Genomic DNA, 17441 nt, shown 5'->3' with positions numbered 1-17441 from the left:
TTAAAGCTTGACAAACATGTTGAAAAATCAATTTCTATATATTTTATGTTTATTCAGCTGAATTTCCACCATTTCTTGTATGTGGAAAGAAGGTCAGAGGAAGTTTTATTGATCATAGGAATAACTATGGTGATTTACTGCTTTCATACAGCAAAAAATCTGATTTCTATCGTTTTAGAAAGCAGTAAAAAAAATTAATTCTGACCAGCCACATAGAATTCAAGCAAAAAGATTAAAGTTTAACAAAAGAAAGGTAAAGTAGATAAATAAAAACACATCTTTACTCTTTTCATTTTCAACCAAGGCTACTCAAGAATCTTCAATTAATTATTATGTTTTATTGACGGTATATTTCCTTGGAGAGGTTATTTTAAAAGTTTAACCCCTGAGCAAGTCATGGCTTCTCCTGCCTTTGAAAGTGTCAAGTGCATTGATTATAACTGCAGGAAGTGTTACTTTCTACCCAGAGATTCTCACCCTGCACATTTTTAAACACTGTCTCCCTCCCCAAACAGCTTTGATTCAGCAGTTCAGGCCTCTTCAGTTGATATTAAAGGCTGAAGCACCACAGAAAAGGGATCAGCAGTTAAAACGAAATACAAAGGGAGCGGGGGAGGAACACAGATCTTGGATATGGTTGCACAAAGCTGGAGAGAAAAGCAGGTTTGAAAAAGACATCAGAGTGACTAAAAAAGAACAATATGACAGAAATTAAACAAGATTTTTATGCTTGCCTTCTATGCATTTAAACTCATCTCAACCTCTATTGAAATTCTGATCATACCCAAACCCCAAGGCTTTTGACATACTTTCATAAATCCACACCTCCTCTCTCTCTTGTCTAATCTCTAGAGTCACTGTGAGGTAGGTATCCCACAAGTTGGGGGAGGTGAAACAGAATTCTAACATCTATATGAGCTAACTGGAAAGACCACATAACCCCTAAAATGAAATACAATGGCATAAAACATAAAACGTTGTGTATTTCCAGTGCTTAAATAATATGTAGTTTGATATATATGATAAACACACATATTCAAGGAAGACTTAAAGGTAATTTTCTAGGTAGATACAGAATAGCAGTAAAATTCTGGCAGAAACTATATTCTATCAAAGCTAGGATACACAGGAAATGTTTAGAAATCCTGTAATCTTTAACATTTGAAACTTTGGAACGTGATTAGAATTCAAGAACATTTACTACAATGAGGTTTATACATATCTCTACACAAATCATATGAACAGCACCCAAATGTCCGCAAAGTGATTGGATTTTCGAAACGACAAGTGGGTTTATTCCAATTCAGTCATGACAAGGCCAGAAGGTAATGATACATATGCCATGATGCAACAAGCAGAACTGTCTTCTGTCAAGAGTTGAAATCATAAAGGAATAAATGGTCATTAATAACTTTATTCCAAACACTAAAGCTGTCACCTCATTGTTTTCCTTTGTTGGCATGTGTCTAGTATGGGCTTATAAAATCTGTCAATATAATTTTACTCTAAGCATTTAGCTCTCCCTTTCATTGTTCCTTAAGCAACTTTTTACTGAGCTTACATAAATTTATGACTAATTAACCATTTATATCAAGTGATACAAAGTTTTGGTGTAATAGTCATTTGGATGTTACCCATTCAATTCATATTTAACAGTCACTACACCATATTAATAATAAACACTACTGTAAAACATTCTGTCTTTAAAATTCTCTCATAATTAGCTAGAATCGGGATAGGGAAATGTGAAAGTAACTGTTTTACATCTAGCATTTTGTTACAGTTGGCCCTTCCCTTATGCGTGGGATCTGTTCCAAACGCCGCCACGTAAGGGAAATTCCGCGTAAGGTCAAGCCCCGTTAGAAACAACGGGGCTCGTTCCCACAGCGCGCACCTGGTGCATGCCCCATTGTTTCTTCCGGGGGGTGAGAGAAGCCTTTCTGGTACAGCTCCCAGCGTATGCTGGAAGCCACGTATAGTGGACGCACTGTATATAAATTACAAATCTGCTGTCATTAAATAAGCCATATAATAACTATGACACATTAACTCACATATAAGAATATAAAGAACTTGAGAACATGCAGTGTTATTTCTCACAAGTTATGCTATAGGGACATTTTGCATAAATGAATACAGTGGTACCCCGGGATACGAATGCGCCGCCTTACGAAATTCCCGGGTTACGAAAAAAAATTATTTAAAAAAACTGTTCCGCGTTACGAAAGTTTTTTCGGGTTACGAAAAAACTTTTGGTGCTTTTCGGCGCTATTTCGCACCAAATCGCGGCTTTTCCCCATTAGCGCCTATGGCAATTCGGCTTGCGAAAGCCTTCCGGGTTACGAAAAGGGCAGCGGAACGAATTAATTTCGTAACCCGGGGGACCACTGTATTTCATTCTTGCCAAACAGAAAAATAATTCATGTGACTAATGTGGAGATACTGCATGTGTAGAGAGGGAGAGCAGGAACTGACAGCATGTCTCATCCCCTATATCCATATTCTCAGTGGATCTGCTACTTTTATTGGCCTCATTCCCACTACGTTTTAAACTGGCTTGCTAACTGGTTTGAAGTGGTTTAAATGACCCTTGTTTGCACTTGAGCTGAATCGCTGAAGTGGTTTGGAGAAGGGGATCATGCACTAGACCCATTTAACACACTTCTTTTTGACACTTATTTTTTTCGCGTCTTTTTCAATAAATTGAGTCAGCGCAAATGTGAACAGGATGCAGATTGGCATTGGTTCCCTGTGACGTAGAATCATAGGCACGTTACAGACTGCCGGATTGCGGCGGTCTGCTGCCGCCGCCGCTTGCACCGTCCGGGAGCAGCAGCCTTTAAATGGCGTGGCTTCCGGACACTGCTGAGAAGGAGCGCGGAAATGGCGTCTCTTCTCAGGCCCCGGAAGAGGCGCCGCAAAGTGCAAGGGGCGCATTTGCGGTGTCATTTCCGGGGCGACACGTGCGGACGCAACATGTCCAGCACGTAAAGATGGCGGCGCCCATGTGTATAGGGCACCGCCATCTTTACGCCCCTGTCACGTGCTAGGGGTGAGGCCGGTATGGACGCTAGGTCCTCGGCCAACCCCTAGCACGTGACGGGGGCATATTAAAGGCCCGTCTATAATGCGCCATAGAATCATAGGGTTGGAAGAGACTGCAAGGGCCATCCAGTCCAACCCCCTGCCATGCAGGAAATCTCAATCAAAGCATCCCCGACAGATGGCCATCCAGCCTCTGTTTAAAGACCTCCAAGGGAGGAAACTCCACTACACTCCAAGGGAGTTTGTTCCACTGTTGAACAGCCCTTACTGTCAGGAAGTTCCTCCTAATGTTGAGGTGGAATCTCTTTTCCTGGAGCTTGCATCCATTGCTCTGGGTCCTAGTCTCTGGAGCAGCAGAAAACAAGTTAGCTCCCTCCTCAATATGACATCCCTTCAAGTATTTAAACAGAACTATCATATCACCTCTTAACCTTCTCTCCTCCAGGCTAAACATCCCCAGCTCCCCAAGTCGTTCCTCATAGGGCATGGGGAGTGTCTTTCAGTGGGCTCAAGCAGAAATTTATCTTACCTGTGTCTGTCCACCATTTGAACCTCCCCCTCCCTCATGGAGAAGTGACTTTTTTTTTACTGATTACACTGTAGCAGGGTCCATTACTCTGCCTCACCCATTTACACCCGCTCCTGCTCTCTTTTTTTTTTAAAAAAAAAGTTTGCCTCATATCGTGGGAATTTGGGTTCACCTGAAAACTTAAACACACACTCTGACTTTGCTGACCAGCTTTTTTTTGCTTTTCAGGGCGCAATATCTGATTGTTCTGATGCACGTAAATCTGGCAGGGGATCTTTTGGAGACCCGGGGAAATGCAGGATTTAATAGCTTTACTGGGAGTTGAAAAGCAGATGCGACTAACCATGTCACCATTTATGGGCGAAGAGGGATCGCTGCATCTGGGCAATTGCTTGATTGACAGCCAAAAAAACCCCCCTTCTGCAGAAGAGAATCTATTTTGAATCGACTCTGTGATAAACGTAAATGTGAAGTTAAATTGCAAGGAAAATACTCGATTAGTGCAAAGGTAGTGTGAATGACGCTCCGCTCTCGAATCGATTCATCAATCTGGATCACATACCGATTTATTCTGTAGTGGGAATGAGGCCAATGCCACTTTAGTAGTGAGAAAGGTGATATTCAAATCAAATAAGAATATAGATTCCATGGAGAAAATTCCAACCATATATCCAAATATGACATTCAATGAAGACACCAGTTGCCAAAATCCTGTATCCTGATTGTATGCATTCAGGATAGTCACATTCATCATGTGAAAACCGCACAAATGTACTAACTTGTTTTAGAAATGCAAGTCTTGAATTAATTCAGTTGTCATAGGCGGGATACAGACGGGCAAAAAGGGGTGTGTTCATGACGTCATGAAGGTATAGCCTTCAGACGGCCCTTACCTGAATGCCGCCATGAACACGCCGCCCGCACGCCCCAAGCGGGAAGAAGCGGCATTAAAAAGGTGCTGCTTTTCCCGCTTCTTTTCTATATACTGCGCAACTGCGCAGCTCCGTCTATAAGCTGCTGCACCGGTACGCCAGAATTGTTACGCCACTAATTTAAGTTGCCCATTTAAAAGCTCCGTGTCTGCTGCGTCGCATAATGAGTCGGGGTCCTGGAACATGCGCAGTTTGCACCGAGGCTCTAATTAGAGCATCAGATGCCATGCAGATGTGGAAGCTGCAGTACAGCTGCACTCTATTTTAATGCTCGTAACCCCAACCCTAACCCTAACCCTAGAGCAACATGTACGCATGCGCTGCTAGAATTGGGGAAAGTTTGGAATTTAAAGTGAACCCCTACACACATTCCTGTGCCATTTTCACCTAACAATAAAAAACCCCTAAAACTTTAAATATTTACATATGTACAAGGGAAGTGATGGGGGATGGCAGGGGGACAGCGGTGGCAGCGGCGACAGCTGTGGCTGTGCATTGCAGATTCAGCAAGAGCGTGGGGACCAAAGGAGAGGAGGCATCCATGATGCTGGTGACACTACCAACGTGCAAGCGGACAAGGATGCCAACACCAGCTGATCACCAACTGGCAGGAGACCACCATTGTTCTTGGGCAGGGTGAGGGAAAAAGTTTAAAGGGGCCTGGGCGCTTTAAATGTGCACATAGGCTTTCTGCCGCCGGTGCTGAGCGCCGCAGCTGCGCACCCGCCAGCCAGCAAAAGAAAAAAAAGCCCTGTTTTTGGCCGCCCGTGCGGAAGCTGCCTCTCTCTTTGCAGCGTCCTCCGAGGCGGCGGTATGGAAACTGCGGGTCAGAAACGGCCCCAGGTGAGGCGTCTTCACTGCCCCCCATGTGGAAGCCCCATACACCTGAGCCACGCCCCCGGGGCGGGCGGTCTGGAGGCTCCGTATTCAGCAGAATACACCTCCAAGACGTCTTCCCCTGCCCGTCTGTACCCCGCCATAATCATTATTTGAACAACTAGATGCTTTATAAGTTAAATATTATTAGTTGCCTCAGAAAACTAGGGCCTGTATTCTGTGATCACAACTGCATGCTGCGGGTAAAAATCTCTTCATTAAGGGGTGGAAGTTCTAGATATGGCAGGGCTCAGGAAGACGAATTCTCTCATATAAACTCCAATGTGGCACTGTCAACCATTTACTCATACTTGGGAGAGTTTTGTGCAGTCTTGATCAAACACCACTACATACTGTAAGTGTGGTTTTCTTTTATTCAGCACATTCATGAATACAGAAATCTGTTTTTACAGAGTGAGGCTGAATACACATAGAAGAAATAAAGAGCAAGGAAGACAATGATGGTTTTGGTTTTTTTGGCTAACACAGCTAAAACTACATTTATGAAAAATGTGTTGAAATACTGTTAACATATATGATCACATGGGTAACCGGAGCTTTTATTGGTATATGTGAGGCTTGGGCCCAAAACACATGGGCCAAATAAGGCAGCTTCCAGGCACTTTGGGGTTGTAGCATTCAAACAATGCATGCCCCCAAAGCAACAGGAAGCTGCTTTGATGCTGTGCTCTGATTCAAAGGACCAGAACAAAAAGGAGTGGTTTTAATCCAGCTCCTGGCGACACTAGTTTGGGATCACGGTATTAGCCTGCTCCAGGAGCGGGCTGTGCAGTCACCGCAGTCCCAGCTCAATTGCAGCTGGAGTGGCCTCTGGCTGCTCTTTAACAGCTGTATGCTTTGGCCCTTAGATATAGATCCCATAGCTAATCTGCTAGTATCAGGAGGAGGTTTGTGGGGAAATCTTTTGGCCCATTTCGTGTGATTTTCAAACACTATTTGTACAATAGGAGAAACAATGTTGAATCTATTCCCAAATTTCTGGATCCTCCATTTTCATGAGATGAGGAGTGGGCAACACTGGGCTGTGTGAGGCCCTCTAAGGACCTATTTGTTTCACCTTTATCAGAATTATGCCACTGAATGTCAGTGACACTGCCATCAAAAACCTCAACAATGACCACAAAACTGTCACAATTCCCCCCTCTACATACACACACAACACTAAACTTTATTTCTATTACTTGCTTCCTGCCACTTGTGTCACCTTCACTTCCCCCCAATTGCTCGTATACCACCATAGACTCAACTGCTAATGAAATTTGGTAGCAGAAAGTCTGGTGGCAGCCTAGTAAATATCAGCAGCAGTGCAGCCCTGAATATTCAAGGAGCTATGGAGCTTAACTTGCCCACTATGGGGAGTTGCATTAAGTCTGTATACACATCAGGCCAAGCCATGGTTAAAATGTACCAAGACATAGTCAAGCTGTGCCTAAAATAACAAGCTAAGATTCAGCATTTAGCCAACAATCCAGAAACAGTAACGGTGGTTTAAAATGAATTACTTCTGGGAGTAGAAACTGAAGTGCAGAGCAGCTGATAAGATGCAACAAGGAAACTCTCAAATGCAACTTCCTGGATTTTGGAAGCTTAAACCACAGTTTGGATTTTTAAACCATGCCTTCACATGTTTGTCTAAACTAAGCTATTCACCATTTTTTTTTGGGGGGGGGGGACATTTTCTAATCATGGCCCAAACCATGTTTGGAACATTCAGTGTCACCAAGAAAATATTTGCACGCACAAAAAATCAATCACTATATTTTACCTAGAAATATCTATTGAACTGTAATGGATATTTAATTGTTTTCCCTTGCACTCTTACAATGTGCATGAATTTTTATGTAACTACAATGAACTATCTGCTTTCAGCATATTCACAATTAAAAGGTTAGAATGATGGAAACAATGGAAGGAGCGCCACGAGAGAGACTGAGGGGGCCCCATGCTGGTGAGAGCGGCACTACAAAAGCCGGCTTGCTGGCCTCCCCTTAGCCTGCCCGAACTGCACCTGTGTGCCTGCGCAGCCCCTGGAGACTGACACCAGTGCTAAACACTGTGCCACGGGAGAGACTAAGCGGGACGTGCCGGTGAGAATGGCACTACAAAAGCTGGCTTGCCGGAACTGCACCTGTGTGCCTGCGCAGTCTCCGGAACCCAGCGCAACCGACAAACGCTGCAGAGGACTCTAGGGGAGGGACACTGGTGGGAGTGGTGTTTTTAAACCAGCCTACCGGCTCCTCCAACATCCCATGCAAATGCTAGAATATCATCTGGATTGTTGAGGTTTTTAGGAGGGGTTGTTTTGTGTTGTGGAGGGTGGAGGAGTGGAAGGTTGTTTAGTGATCAAATCAGAGTCTGTCTATCTGTTTAAACTTTGAATCTTGTTTGAACCCAAAGTTGGATGATCCCTTAAACTATAAATATGACTGTGGAAGAACCAGATCATAAGGCTGTAGATTCTGGTTATAGAACGCATATTAGAGCAGTGTGAGGCAATGGGAGATATAGCGTTAACAGGGTGAGGATGAAATATAAGGGAAGACGAGAACGATGCTTGAAATCTATCCCGCCTTCCATGCACCCTGTTAACACAAAAGAACTGAGGGTCATCCCAACCACACCACAGACCCTCAACCTGCTCCTCTGTAATACCAGGTCGGTAAGGAACAAGTCACATATCATCTATGATTTGCTGGAGGAGGAGAACGCTGACCTGGCTTGTACTACGGAAACCTGGCTGGGTGAGGATAGTAGTGTGACATTGGTCAACGCCCTCCCAGCTGGGTATACTGGTCAGGAGCAAGTCAGGGAAAGTGGGCGAGGGGGAGATGTAGCCTTAGTCCATAAAAGTACCATCACCTTGATCAGGAGACCTGTCCAGAAAACAAATCACATCAAGTGTATTTACCTGTCCTTGAAAGTTAGGGACAATCTGGGGATTCTGTTGGTCTACTGTCCACCCCGTGGGCTAACACACTTCCTGGCTGAGCTGACACAACTGGTCTCAGAGCTGGTGCTGGAGACTCCCAGGCTTCTCGTTCTGGGGGACCTCAACATCCCCTTTGAGGCCAACTTATCAGATCTGACAGGTGCAGCTCGGGAGTTCATGGGTTCCATGACCACCATTGTGCTGGTAATACACTTGATGTGGTCTTTAGTACAGACAAGGGCGGAAGTAATTCAAACCCCTGCCCTGTCCATTTTCTGGTCAAGGTGTGACTGAGGTTTACTACCCATATCCCCCTTGGGGGTGGAGGACCTATTAAAATGGTCCGCCACCAGAGGCTGATGGAACTCAAAAGGTTCCAAGAGGCCCTAGAAGGTTATATGGTTGGGAATGACGGTGATTCTGTCGAAGTCTTGTTTGATACCTGGAACAACGATCTTACCAGGGCTATAGACATTATCGCTCCTGAGTGTCATTTCCGGCCCACTTACAACGAGAAACCATGGTACAGTCAGCCCTCCTTATACGCGGATTTGCCATCTGCGGATTTGAGCATCTGCGGATGGCAAATCGGGAAATTGTCCCCAATGGCGGCATGCGTGCACGTGCGCCGCCATTGGGGACAATTTCCTTCTCCTCGCTTCCCTCCTCCCTTTCCTCCCTGCCTCCCTCCCTTCTCTTCCCCTTACTTACCTTCACTCGCTCGCCTCCTCTTCCCCACATCTGCGCCTTTTTTTGGAAGAGGAGGCGCGGAGGGCAGCAGCGCCAGAGGCCTTCAAGGCCTCCAGCGCCAGCACCCGGCTTCTGCCACCGCGGAAGGGCCGGATAGAGGTGTTGGAGGCCAAAAGGCCCCACCACCGATACCTGGCCCTTCCGTGGCTGCGGAGGCCTGGAGGAGGCTGGGTGACGGTGCCGGAGGCCTTGAAAGCCTCTGGCGCTGCTTCCCTCCACGCCTCCTCTTCGCTTTTCCTTGCAAAGAGGAGGCGCGGAGGGCAGCAGCGCCAGAGGCCTTCAAGGCCTCCGGCGCCGTCATCCGGCCTCCTCGCCACCACTGCCACTGCGGAAGGGACAGGTGTCGGTGCTGGGGCCCTCTTGGCCTCCAGCACTGGTATCCGGCCCTTCCGCGGTGGTGGAGGCATGGATGGAGGCCGGATGCCAGCGCTAGAGGCCTTGAAGGCCTCTGGCACGGTGGCTCTGCCTCCTCACTGCTACCGCGGGAAAGGCCCAGTGGCGGTGCTGTTGGGAGCCAAGAGGCCTCCAGCACCGCCATCGTGCCCTTTCACGGCGGCGGCAAGGAAGCTGAGGCTTGGCCTCCGCCGCCGCTGCCACCCGGCTACCCCTGCAGCGGCGGCGGCAGAGGCCAAGCCGCTGCGCCGAGAAAGTGAAGGTAAGTAAGGGGAAGGGAAGGGAGGGAGGGAGGCAGGGAGGGAAGGGAGGAGGGAAGCGAGGGAAGGGAGGGAGAAGGAACTTTTGTCCCAATGGCGGCGCACGCCATTGGGACAAATGGGACTTGAGCATACACGGATTTTGGTATACGCGGGGGGGGGGTCCGGAATGGATCCCCCGCGTATACCAAGGACCCACTGTATACTCAAGATCTTCGAAAAATGAAGCGGGACGCACAATGACTAGAGCACTACTGGCGGAAACACCACCACTTATCTGACAAGACACGCCATAAGGCTTTCCTTGGTTCCTATGGAGTGGCAATCAATGTAGCAAAGAACTCGTTCTATGCTACTCGTATTGCATCAGCAGAGTCTCATCCAGCAGAACTGTTCAGGGTGGTTAAAGAGTTAAACCAGCATCCTCCCACCCTGAACCCACTTTTAGATCCAACTAAAGCCTGCTGTGACTTATTCAACAACTTCTTTGCTGATAAAATCTCTCAGATAAGGCTTGATCTTGATGCTGGTATTACAACAGAAACTATAAGTGAGGCATCCAGTGACTCCGTGGACTATGTTAGACTGGATCACTTTGAGTTTGTAAATATTGATGAAGTGGACAAGCTTCTTGGATGTGTAAGGAAGACAACATGTCCTCTCGATCCTTGCCCGTCCTGGCTGACCGCCCAGGGAGGGGACACAGTAACAGCACTACTCCAATCTATAATCAACACATCCCTCAGGGAGGGGATATTTCCATCTAAGCTTTAACAAGCGGTGGTTAAACCACTTTTGAAAAAATCCTCCCTAGATCTCCTGATAAGAAAAAATTACAGACTGGTCTTCCTACTACCATTCTTGGGCAAGTTGATCGAGAGGGCGGTTGCCTTCCAACTCAAACCGGCTTCAGGGCGGGACATGGACTTGAGACTGCCATGGTCGCCTTGCTCGATGATCTCCATCTGGGCATCGACAGGGGAAGTGTGACCCTGCTCGTGCTTTTGGACATCTCAGCAGCCTTTGAGACCACTGACCACGGTATTCTTCTGGAACGTCTGAGGGAGTTGGGTATCGGGGGCACTGTGCTCCAGTGGTTACGTTCCTACCTCTCGGGCAGATTCCAGATGGTGATGTTGGGAGACAGCTGCTCTCGTAAAAGAGAGCTGACATCTGGCGTCCCTCAGGGCGCCATCCTGTCCCCCATGCTGTTTAACATTTACATGAAGCCACTGGGAGAGATCATCCAGAGACATTATTATTATTATTATTATTATTATTTTATATAGTGCTGTAGATTTGCATGGGGTGTGGTGTTATCAGTACGCTGATGACACCCAAATTTATTTCTGTATGTCCCCGACTGCTGCAGTGACTAAGGATGGCATCTCTCCTCTAAATGCCTGTCTTGAGTCGGTAATGGGCTGGATGAGGGAAAGCAAACCCAAGGTGAATCCAGAGAAAATGGAGGTGCTTGCGATAGGGATCCCTGGTCCAGGGATGGAGATTTGTCATCCTGTCCTGGACGGGGTCACACTTCCCCTAAAGGACAAAGTTCGCAGTTTGGGAGCACTCCTGGACTCGTCTCTAAAGTTGTCATCTCAGGTGGAGGCGGTGACCAGGAGTGCATGGTACCAAGTTCGGCTGATACGCCAACTGTGCCCCTACCTGGCCCAGAGGGACCTTGAAACAGTGGTACATGCTCTGGTAACCTCTCATTTAGATTTCTGTAACGCACTCTACATGGGGCTACCTTTGTACCAAGTTTGGAAGCATGAATTGATCCAAAACGCTGCAGCCAGATTGGTCACAGGTACATCCAGATCTGACCATATTACTCCAATACTAAAATCATTACACTGGCTGCCGATCAGCTTCAGGGCCCAATACAAAGTGTTGGTTATTACCTTTAAAGCCCTACATGGCTTGGGCCCAAGTTACTTGAGGGAAAGCCTCTCCCTACACAATCCGCCCCGCACTCTCAGAACATCCGGGAAGAAATTATTGGAACATACAAAGACCAGATTAATCACAACTTCCCACAAAACGTTCACAGCCACGGCCCCCACACTTTAGAATAACTTACCAGAAGAGATCCGTCTCATCACCACCTTAGAAGCCTTTAAGAAGGCACTTAAGACGGATCTCTTCCAGCGAGCCTATCCACCTGATCTTTTATAGTGGACCTTACAGAATTTTTTAAATCTAATTAAATAGTACAGACACTATGTTATGGCTATGTTAATGATTTTACTGTATTTTGGCATGCTTTTATTGATTATTTTGTGTAGTATTGTGTAAATGTACTGTTTGATTTTATTGGTTGTAATCCTGCCTCGATCCGCAGGGAGAGGTGGGAAATATGAATAAATAAATTATTATTATTATTATTATTATTATTATTATATATCAGATCCTTTCAAAACTGACACAAAATATGAAATCCTTTCTATGAAGCCCAATAACAGTTTCACACCACCAACCCAAATAAATAATGACTACTTTTGAAATAATTTTTGAGAAAACAGTAAATGTGGCCGTATTTTATTTCTTTTTTCTAGGCTTTGAGCCACATTCGAGTCATGCTTAAAACTTTTCTTGTGGAATAAATCTAAAAACAGAGCTTTAAACATTAAAAGAAAAACACTGTTTCACATGTTTTATCAGGAATTATGGTCTACTGGATTCAGGAAGCTGTAAAATCAGGACATTCTGAGTTTAACAACAGGAATATTGCTCTGTAGTTGTGTAGTAGCTCTGTCACACAGCGTTATGAAAACTAGAGTGTATGTTTTGTGTTAAACATGTGTCTTAGTCTGACTGATTTTAATACATTCACTTGTATGCTTCACAGAAAATACTTAAAGGCATTTCATTTTGAAAGGGTAGAAATTCAAGTGCCTTCTAGGATCAACTTCCAAAAATAATAAGAGGAAGAACAATTTGTACTTGAAACAGAGTTAACAAAAGCCCTTAAGATGATGAAATGAAACATATTAGAAAACATCAGTTTCTAATAGATTATTGGATTGATTTATATGCTCACATGGCACATAGATCACATGGCAACTCCAACACAAGTAAACAACAACTTTCCTGAAAACAAGGAATTATTAAACAAAGGTTTTAAAAAGCTAAAACTGCATTGGCAGCTGGGCATACAGATTTTACATAAATTAGGAAACTTCAATCATTAGCAGAACATCAAAAAACAACAACAACAAATACTTCAGAAGACCAAATAACCATCTTACCTCAACAGCTCTTTTAATATATGGAATTTGTGTGCCACTGTCCAAATCTTCATTTATAATAAGTCTTCTTGCCCACTGTCCTGCTCTAACAACACCACTACCATGAATTAAAACCATCAGTTTGTCAGGATTTGTCATGGCATCTTCACTCATAAAGATAAAACTCCTGGGTTCACTGTCCACCGCATCTACCTAAAATTAAAATAAACCAAGCATTCATTACATGTATTCAGATAATTTATTCAGACAATCTAATGGTTGTAACCAGCAGTAAAATTATTAGTTGGCTCTGGAGCTTGAAAAATAAAGTGCCCACAAACACAATTTTAGAACATTTGTAACATACTGTGTTCAGCTTTCACTGCTGATAAAGTGGCAATCTACTCTCAAACCTCTTAATGCCTACTGTCAGAGCAAACACTCCATTTTCAAATCATCATTCCCGGTAGGTATTTCTCTTTGTACTTTTTATCTCTTACACTTATATCCTGTCCTCCCTCCAAAGAACTGAGAATGATATTTTTATTCTCACAACAACCTGAGGAAGCTTAGACTGTGGGAATATGACTTGCCCAAGGCCACACACAGTGCACTTCATAGCTAAACAGGGACTACAAACTAAAAGCTATTCTGTGCTCAGTGGTGTCCAACTACACCAAACATCTAGCAATTAAATTCAAAATGCCAAGGAGAAGCCATAAACACAGCTCTACCATCAATGCGGAACATTAACTGCCTCAAACACAACATGCAGCCTATTTGCATAACATTAGTGGGACCACACTTACTGATTTGCCATGTCCACTTTCACCAGCAATTCTACATTGCCACATAGCTATATTGTGGGATACACTAAGCATTTTTGCCCATTTCCAAGCAGCACAAAAATGTGAGTTTCAGAAATCAGCATGAATGGGCAGGGGCAATTCTGCTTATGCCAGCAGTAGGCAACCTTTGGTTAGACATCAATACAGATAATTATATCCAATAAATTTGTTATCTGTCCCCTAGGCATAAGCAAGCAGATTCTCACCAGTCCCAGTTTACATGGCCAGTGATCCGAGATTAAATTCAAAACAACTCTGAGAGACAAATCAGACGAACACAACTTGCCCATTCGCTCAGTGTTCTTCACAGATAAATGTAGTATTTGTGGGACAGGTCAAAGAAGAGAATAGTCAGATAGAACCTGTATTTGAGGAAAGCTGATTTTATTGAGCTGAAAGAAATACTGGATAGAATCCCACAGCTAGAGAAGCAAAAGGAAAATTAAATCCAGCAAGGGTGAGAGTTCATGAAGAAGCACAATCACAAACAATTCCATGGAAAAAGAAAATGTAAAACATATGAAAAAGACAACGTGGATGCACAATAAATTTGAAGATGATGTGAAAACAAAAAAGAGAATGAATAAAGAATGGAAACAAAAATGAATCACCAAGGATTTCTAGTGTGAACTTGTACAAATAGTGTAAGGAAAACTAAAACTCAAAATTATCTGACCGGCAGGAATCAACCAAAAGGGTTTTTTCAAAGGTGTGTAAAGCAAAAGAATGACCAAGAAAAGAGAGGGGCTGTTGTTCAGCAAGGATTATCATATGTTTGTTCTCTATACCTTGTATCATCTCTGAACAGATCACAATGAAAAGGAAGTACTGCTCAACACTAGTTTCAGTCCACCCACCTGAAGAACTGTATGCTTCCATGCATCAGCAGAGACCTTGACAAGGGATCCAGACTGCAAATCAAGATTGATAAGGAGTTTGTTTGGAATCACTTATTTAACTTAATTATAAATATGCTGGGCCAGATGACTTCCATCCCAGAGTATTCAAGAAACTTGCTGAACTCTGCATAACTCTGAATCACTTGTTATGATTTTTTTTTGGGGGGGGGGGGATTAGGTGAGATACCAGAGGATTGGGAATGAGAAAACATTGTCCTTCTCTAAAAAAAAAAAAAAAAATTCAAAAAAGAAGGTCCAATTGAGCCAGCCTGACTTTAAGACAAGGAAAAAAATATTGGAATGGATGATATAAAAGTCTGTTTGCAAGTATCTTGATTAAACTGCAGTGATTAGTAGGAGTCAGCTTAGTTTTGTCAAGAACATATTCATTCGAACTAATCTTATATCTTTTTTGAATCACTAGTCAGTAAATAGTGGGAATGCTATAGATGTCATTTATCTGGATTTCAGCAAAGCATCTGATAAGATACTCCATAATATTTTGATTATCAAACTAATAAAATATAGAATAGATGGAACACCATCTGACAGATTCATAGCTGGTTGGAAAACTGTGCTCAGGTAGTCATCAGTAATAGCTGTGCTTCAAACTGGAAAGCAGTCTTGAGTGGAGAGCCACAGGGGTTTCTCCCGGGGCTATTACTCTTCAGCTTTGCCTACTATACCACACCTAGCTTAAACTAAGCTTGGTAAAACCAATTTAATAATATTCAAATGTTTGCTAGATAGTTTAGACTGTAGTTTACACTACAGTCTAAACTATTTCAAAAGTGAGATAATTCCAGATGAAAACAAGGATGATGCTCTCCAAGAGCAGATAACCAAATATTCAAAAAGGAAATAAAGTAACAACTATCCTAGTGTGTTGGAAATCAAACTCTATTAAGAATGTAAAATTCAACAAATTCCTCACTCACCTTGCTGACAATTTTGTTTTACAGAAGGATGAAGTGATAAGGTGATCAACAGTCATGAATATGTTATTCAACAAGAACAAGTCAACACACTGAATTATTGGTGGAAGTTGCATGCCCTCTTGGGCTTTATTATACTGAGGGAAATCAAAGCTGAGAACACAAACCCTGGACTTTAAAAAAAACTTGATTTCAACAAGCTTAAAGGAATACCGGGCAGGAAATACTCAAAATAGGAGAGGTCTCAAAATAGATGGAAATTTTTTTAAAGATAAGATATTGAAGGAAAAATGACAGATCATTTCAGCAAGACAAAAAAAGTAGGACGTTTCTAAAGGAATCCACTTTCCTTTATTAAGAAGCTCCAACAAATCTTTTGGATAAATTGAGATTAAAAGGGGCATATACAAGAAACATCAAGGGGGGAAATTACCAATAATATGAGTACTTGTAGACAGAAAGTTAAGAGGGCTAAAATTCAGATGAACACAGAAAGAATTGAGAAATGCTCTAGCAAACCAAAGGTGAAAGTGCTCAGCTTCCACTTTGCAGCCATCTTCTCCCAAAAGGAAAATAGCCAGCTCAGTCTGGCCAAAATCTAGAGAACAACTTTAGGACTTAGTAAAGATTTCAGTGATTACAAGAACCTCCATGGATTTTGCAAAGACAAGTTATGTTACACTCCCACTCAGTCCCATCTCCAAAACAAAAACTGGTTTGTGGATCAGGAAAATACTATAGAGGGTATATATTGATTACAGTAAGGCTTTCAACACGATACTCTTGCGGACAAGTTACCAGAATATGGGCTACTGTCATGTTGATTTTTACCTGATTTACAGACCATACTCAAAGAGTGCTCACCAAGTGTTCCCTGGTATCCTACAGAAAAGTGACAAATGGGGTGCTGCACAGTTCTGTCCTGGGCCTAGTGACATAGAACATCTTTCAAATAACGTGGATACAGGATGAGAGGGGATCTTCATCCACTCTGTAGATAACAACAATTTTGGAAGGGGCAATTAATACCTCAGAAGGCAGAATCAGAATATGACTTTAACAGATTTGAAATAGGGACCAGAAAAAAAATTAATTCCAACAAGTTATACATTTAGGCAAGGAATATTACATATACAAATACAGAATAAATAGTTTCCTTGTACATGTGAAAAGAGTAAAAGTTTCGGCAGACTGCAAACTAAACTTAATCCACAGTATGATAAAGCAGAAAACAAAATTAATGCCATTCTAGCCTGCAACAGCAGAACTATAATGTGCCAAAGTCATATGCGGCTTTCAGCATATGCTGAAAGCCATGTGTCGGAAGAGGCAATGGCATGTGCACCCATGGCGCATGCACTGCACCGCGGGCATGAGGCTCCACCATACACAATATTTCCCTTACATGGAGGGTTCCGGAACAGATGCCCCATGTAAGGGAAGGGTGCACAGTATAATGTCTACATCAAGAGAAGTAATAGTACCAAGGATGTAGACAAGCTCATTAGTAGTGTGAAAAAGACAACCTGCTCTCTTGACCCTTGCCCTTCATGGCTGGCGGTCCAGGGGCGGGGGGGGACAATAACAATGTTTTGCAATACATAATTAATGCATCCTTTATGGAAGGCTATTTTCCAACTTGTCTTAAAGAAGCAGTGATACTCCTGAACAGAGTCCTTCAGGAGAAGCGTGACCCCATTTAGGACAGGTGGACAAATCTCCAAACCAGGACCCGGGGATCCTATCACAAGTACTTCCCTTTTCTCTGGATTCAGTCTGAGTCTGTTTTCC

General features: G+C 43.6%; 1 protein-coding gene across 9 annotated transcripts in view; it reads right to left on the bottom strand.

Moving 5' to 3' along the window:
- The window catches only part of LOC149323845 (cotranscriptional regulator ARB2A), a 313183-nt gene that overhangs the window by 254380 nt on the left and 41362 nt on the right, over positions 1-17441 (bottom strand). For 6 of the 9 annotated variants that reach the window (XM_089493210.1, XM_089493218.1, XM_089493246.1 and 3 more), the window contains 2 exons: positions 14674-14727; positions 12990-13181 (listed from right to left, as the gene is read on the bottom strand). The exons of 1 other annotated variant lie outside the window; for it this stretch is intronic. In XM_089493210.1, coding sequence (XP_089349336.1) covers positions 12990-13181; positions 14674-14727 — 246 coding nt within the window. The remainder of the gene's footprint in view (positions 1-12989; positions 13182-14673; positions 14728-17441) is intronic. 2 more of the 9 variants (XM_089493226.1, XM_089493237.1) reach the window with 1 other exon arrangement.

Source organism: Sceloporus occidentalis, unplaced genomic scaffold (genome assembly GCF_023333645.1).
Source record: "Sceloporus occidentalis isolate IW3139 unplaced genomic scaffold, rSceOcc1.0.p SCAF_1, whole genome shotgun sequence".
Taxonomy (NCBI): Eukaryota; Metazoa; Chordata; class Lepidosauria; order Squamata; family Phrynosomatidae; genus Sceloporus; species Sceloporus occidentalis.
Note: the sequence above shows the minus strand (reverse complement) of the source record. Positions and strands in the feature narration are given on the sequence as shown.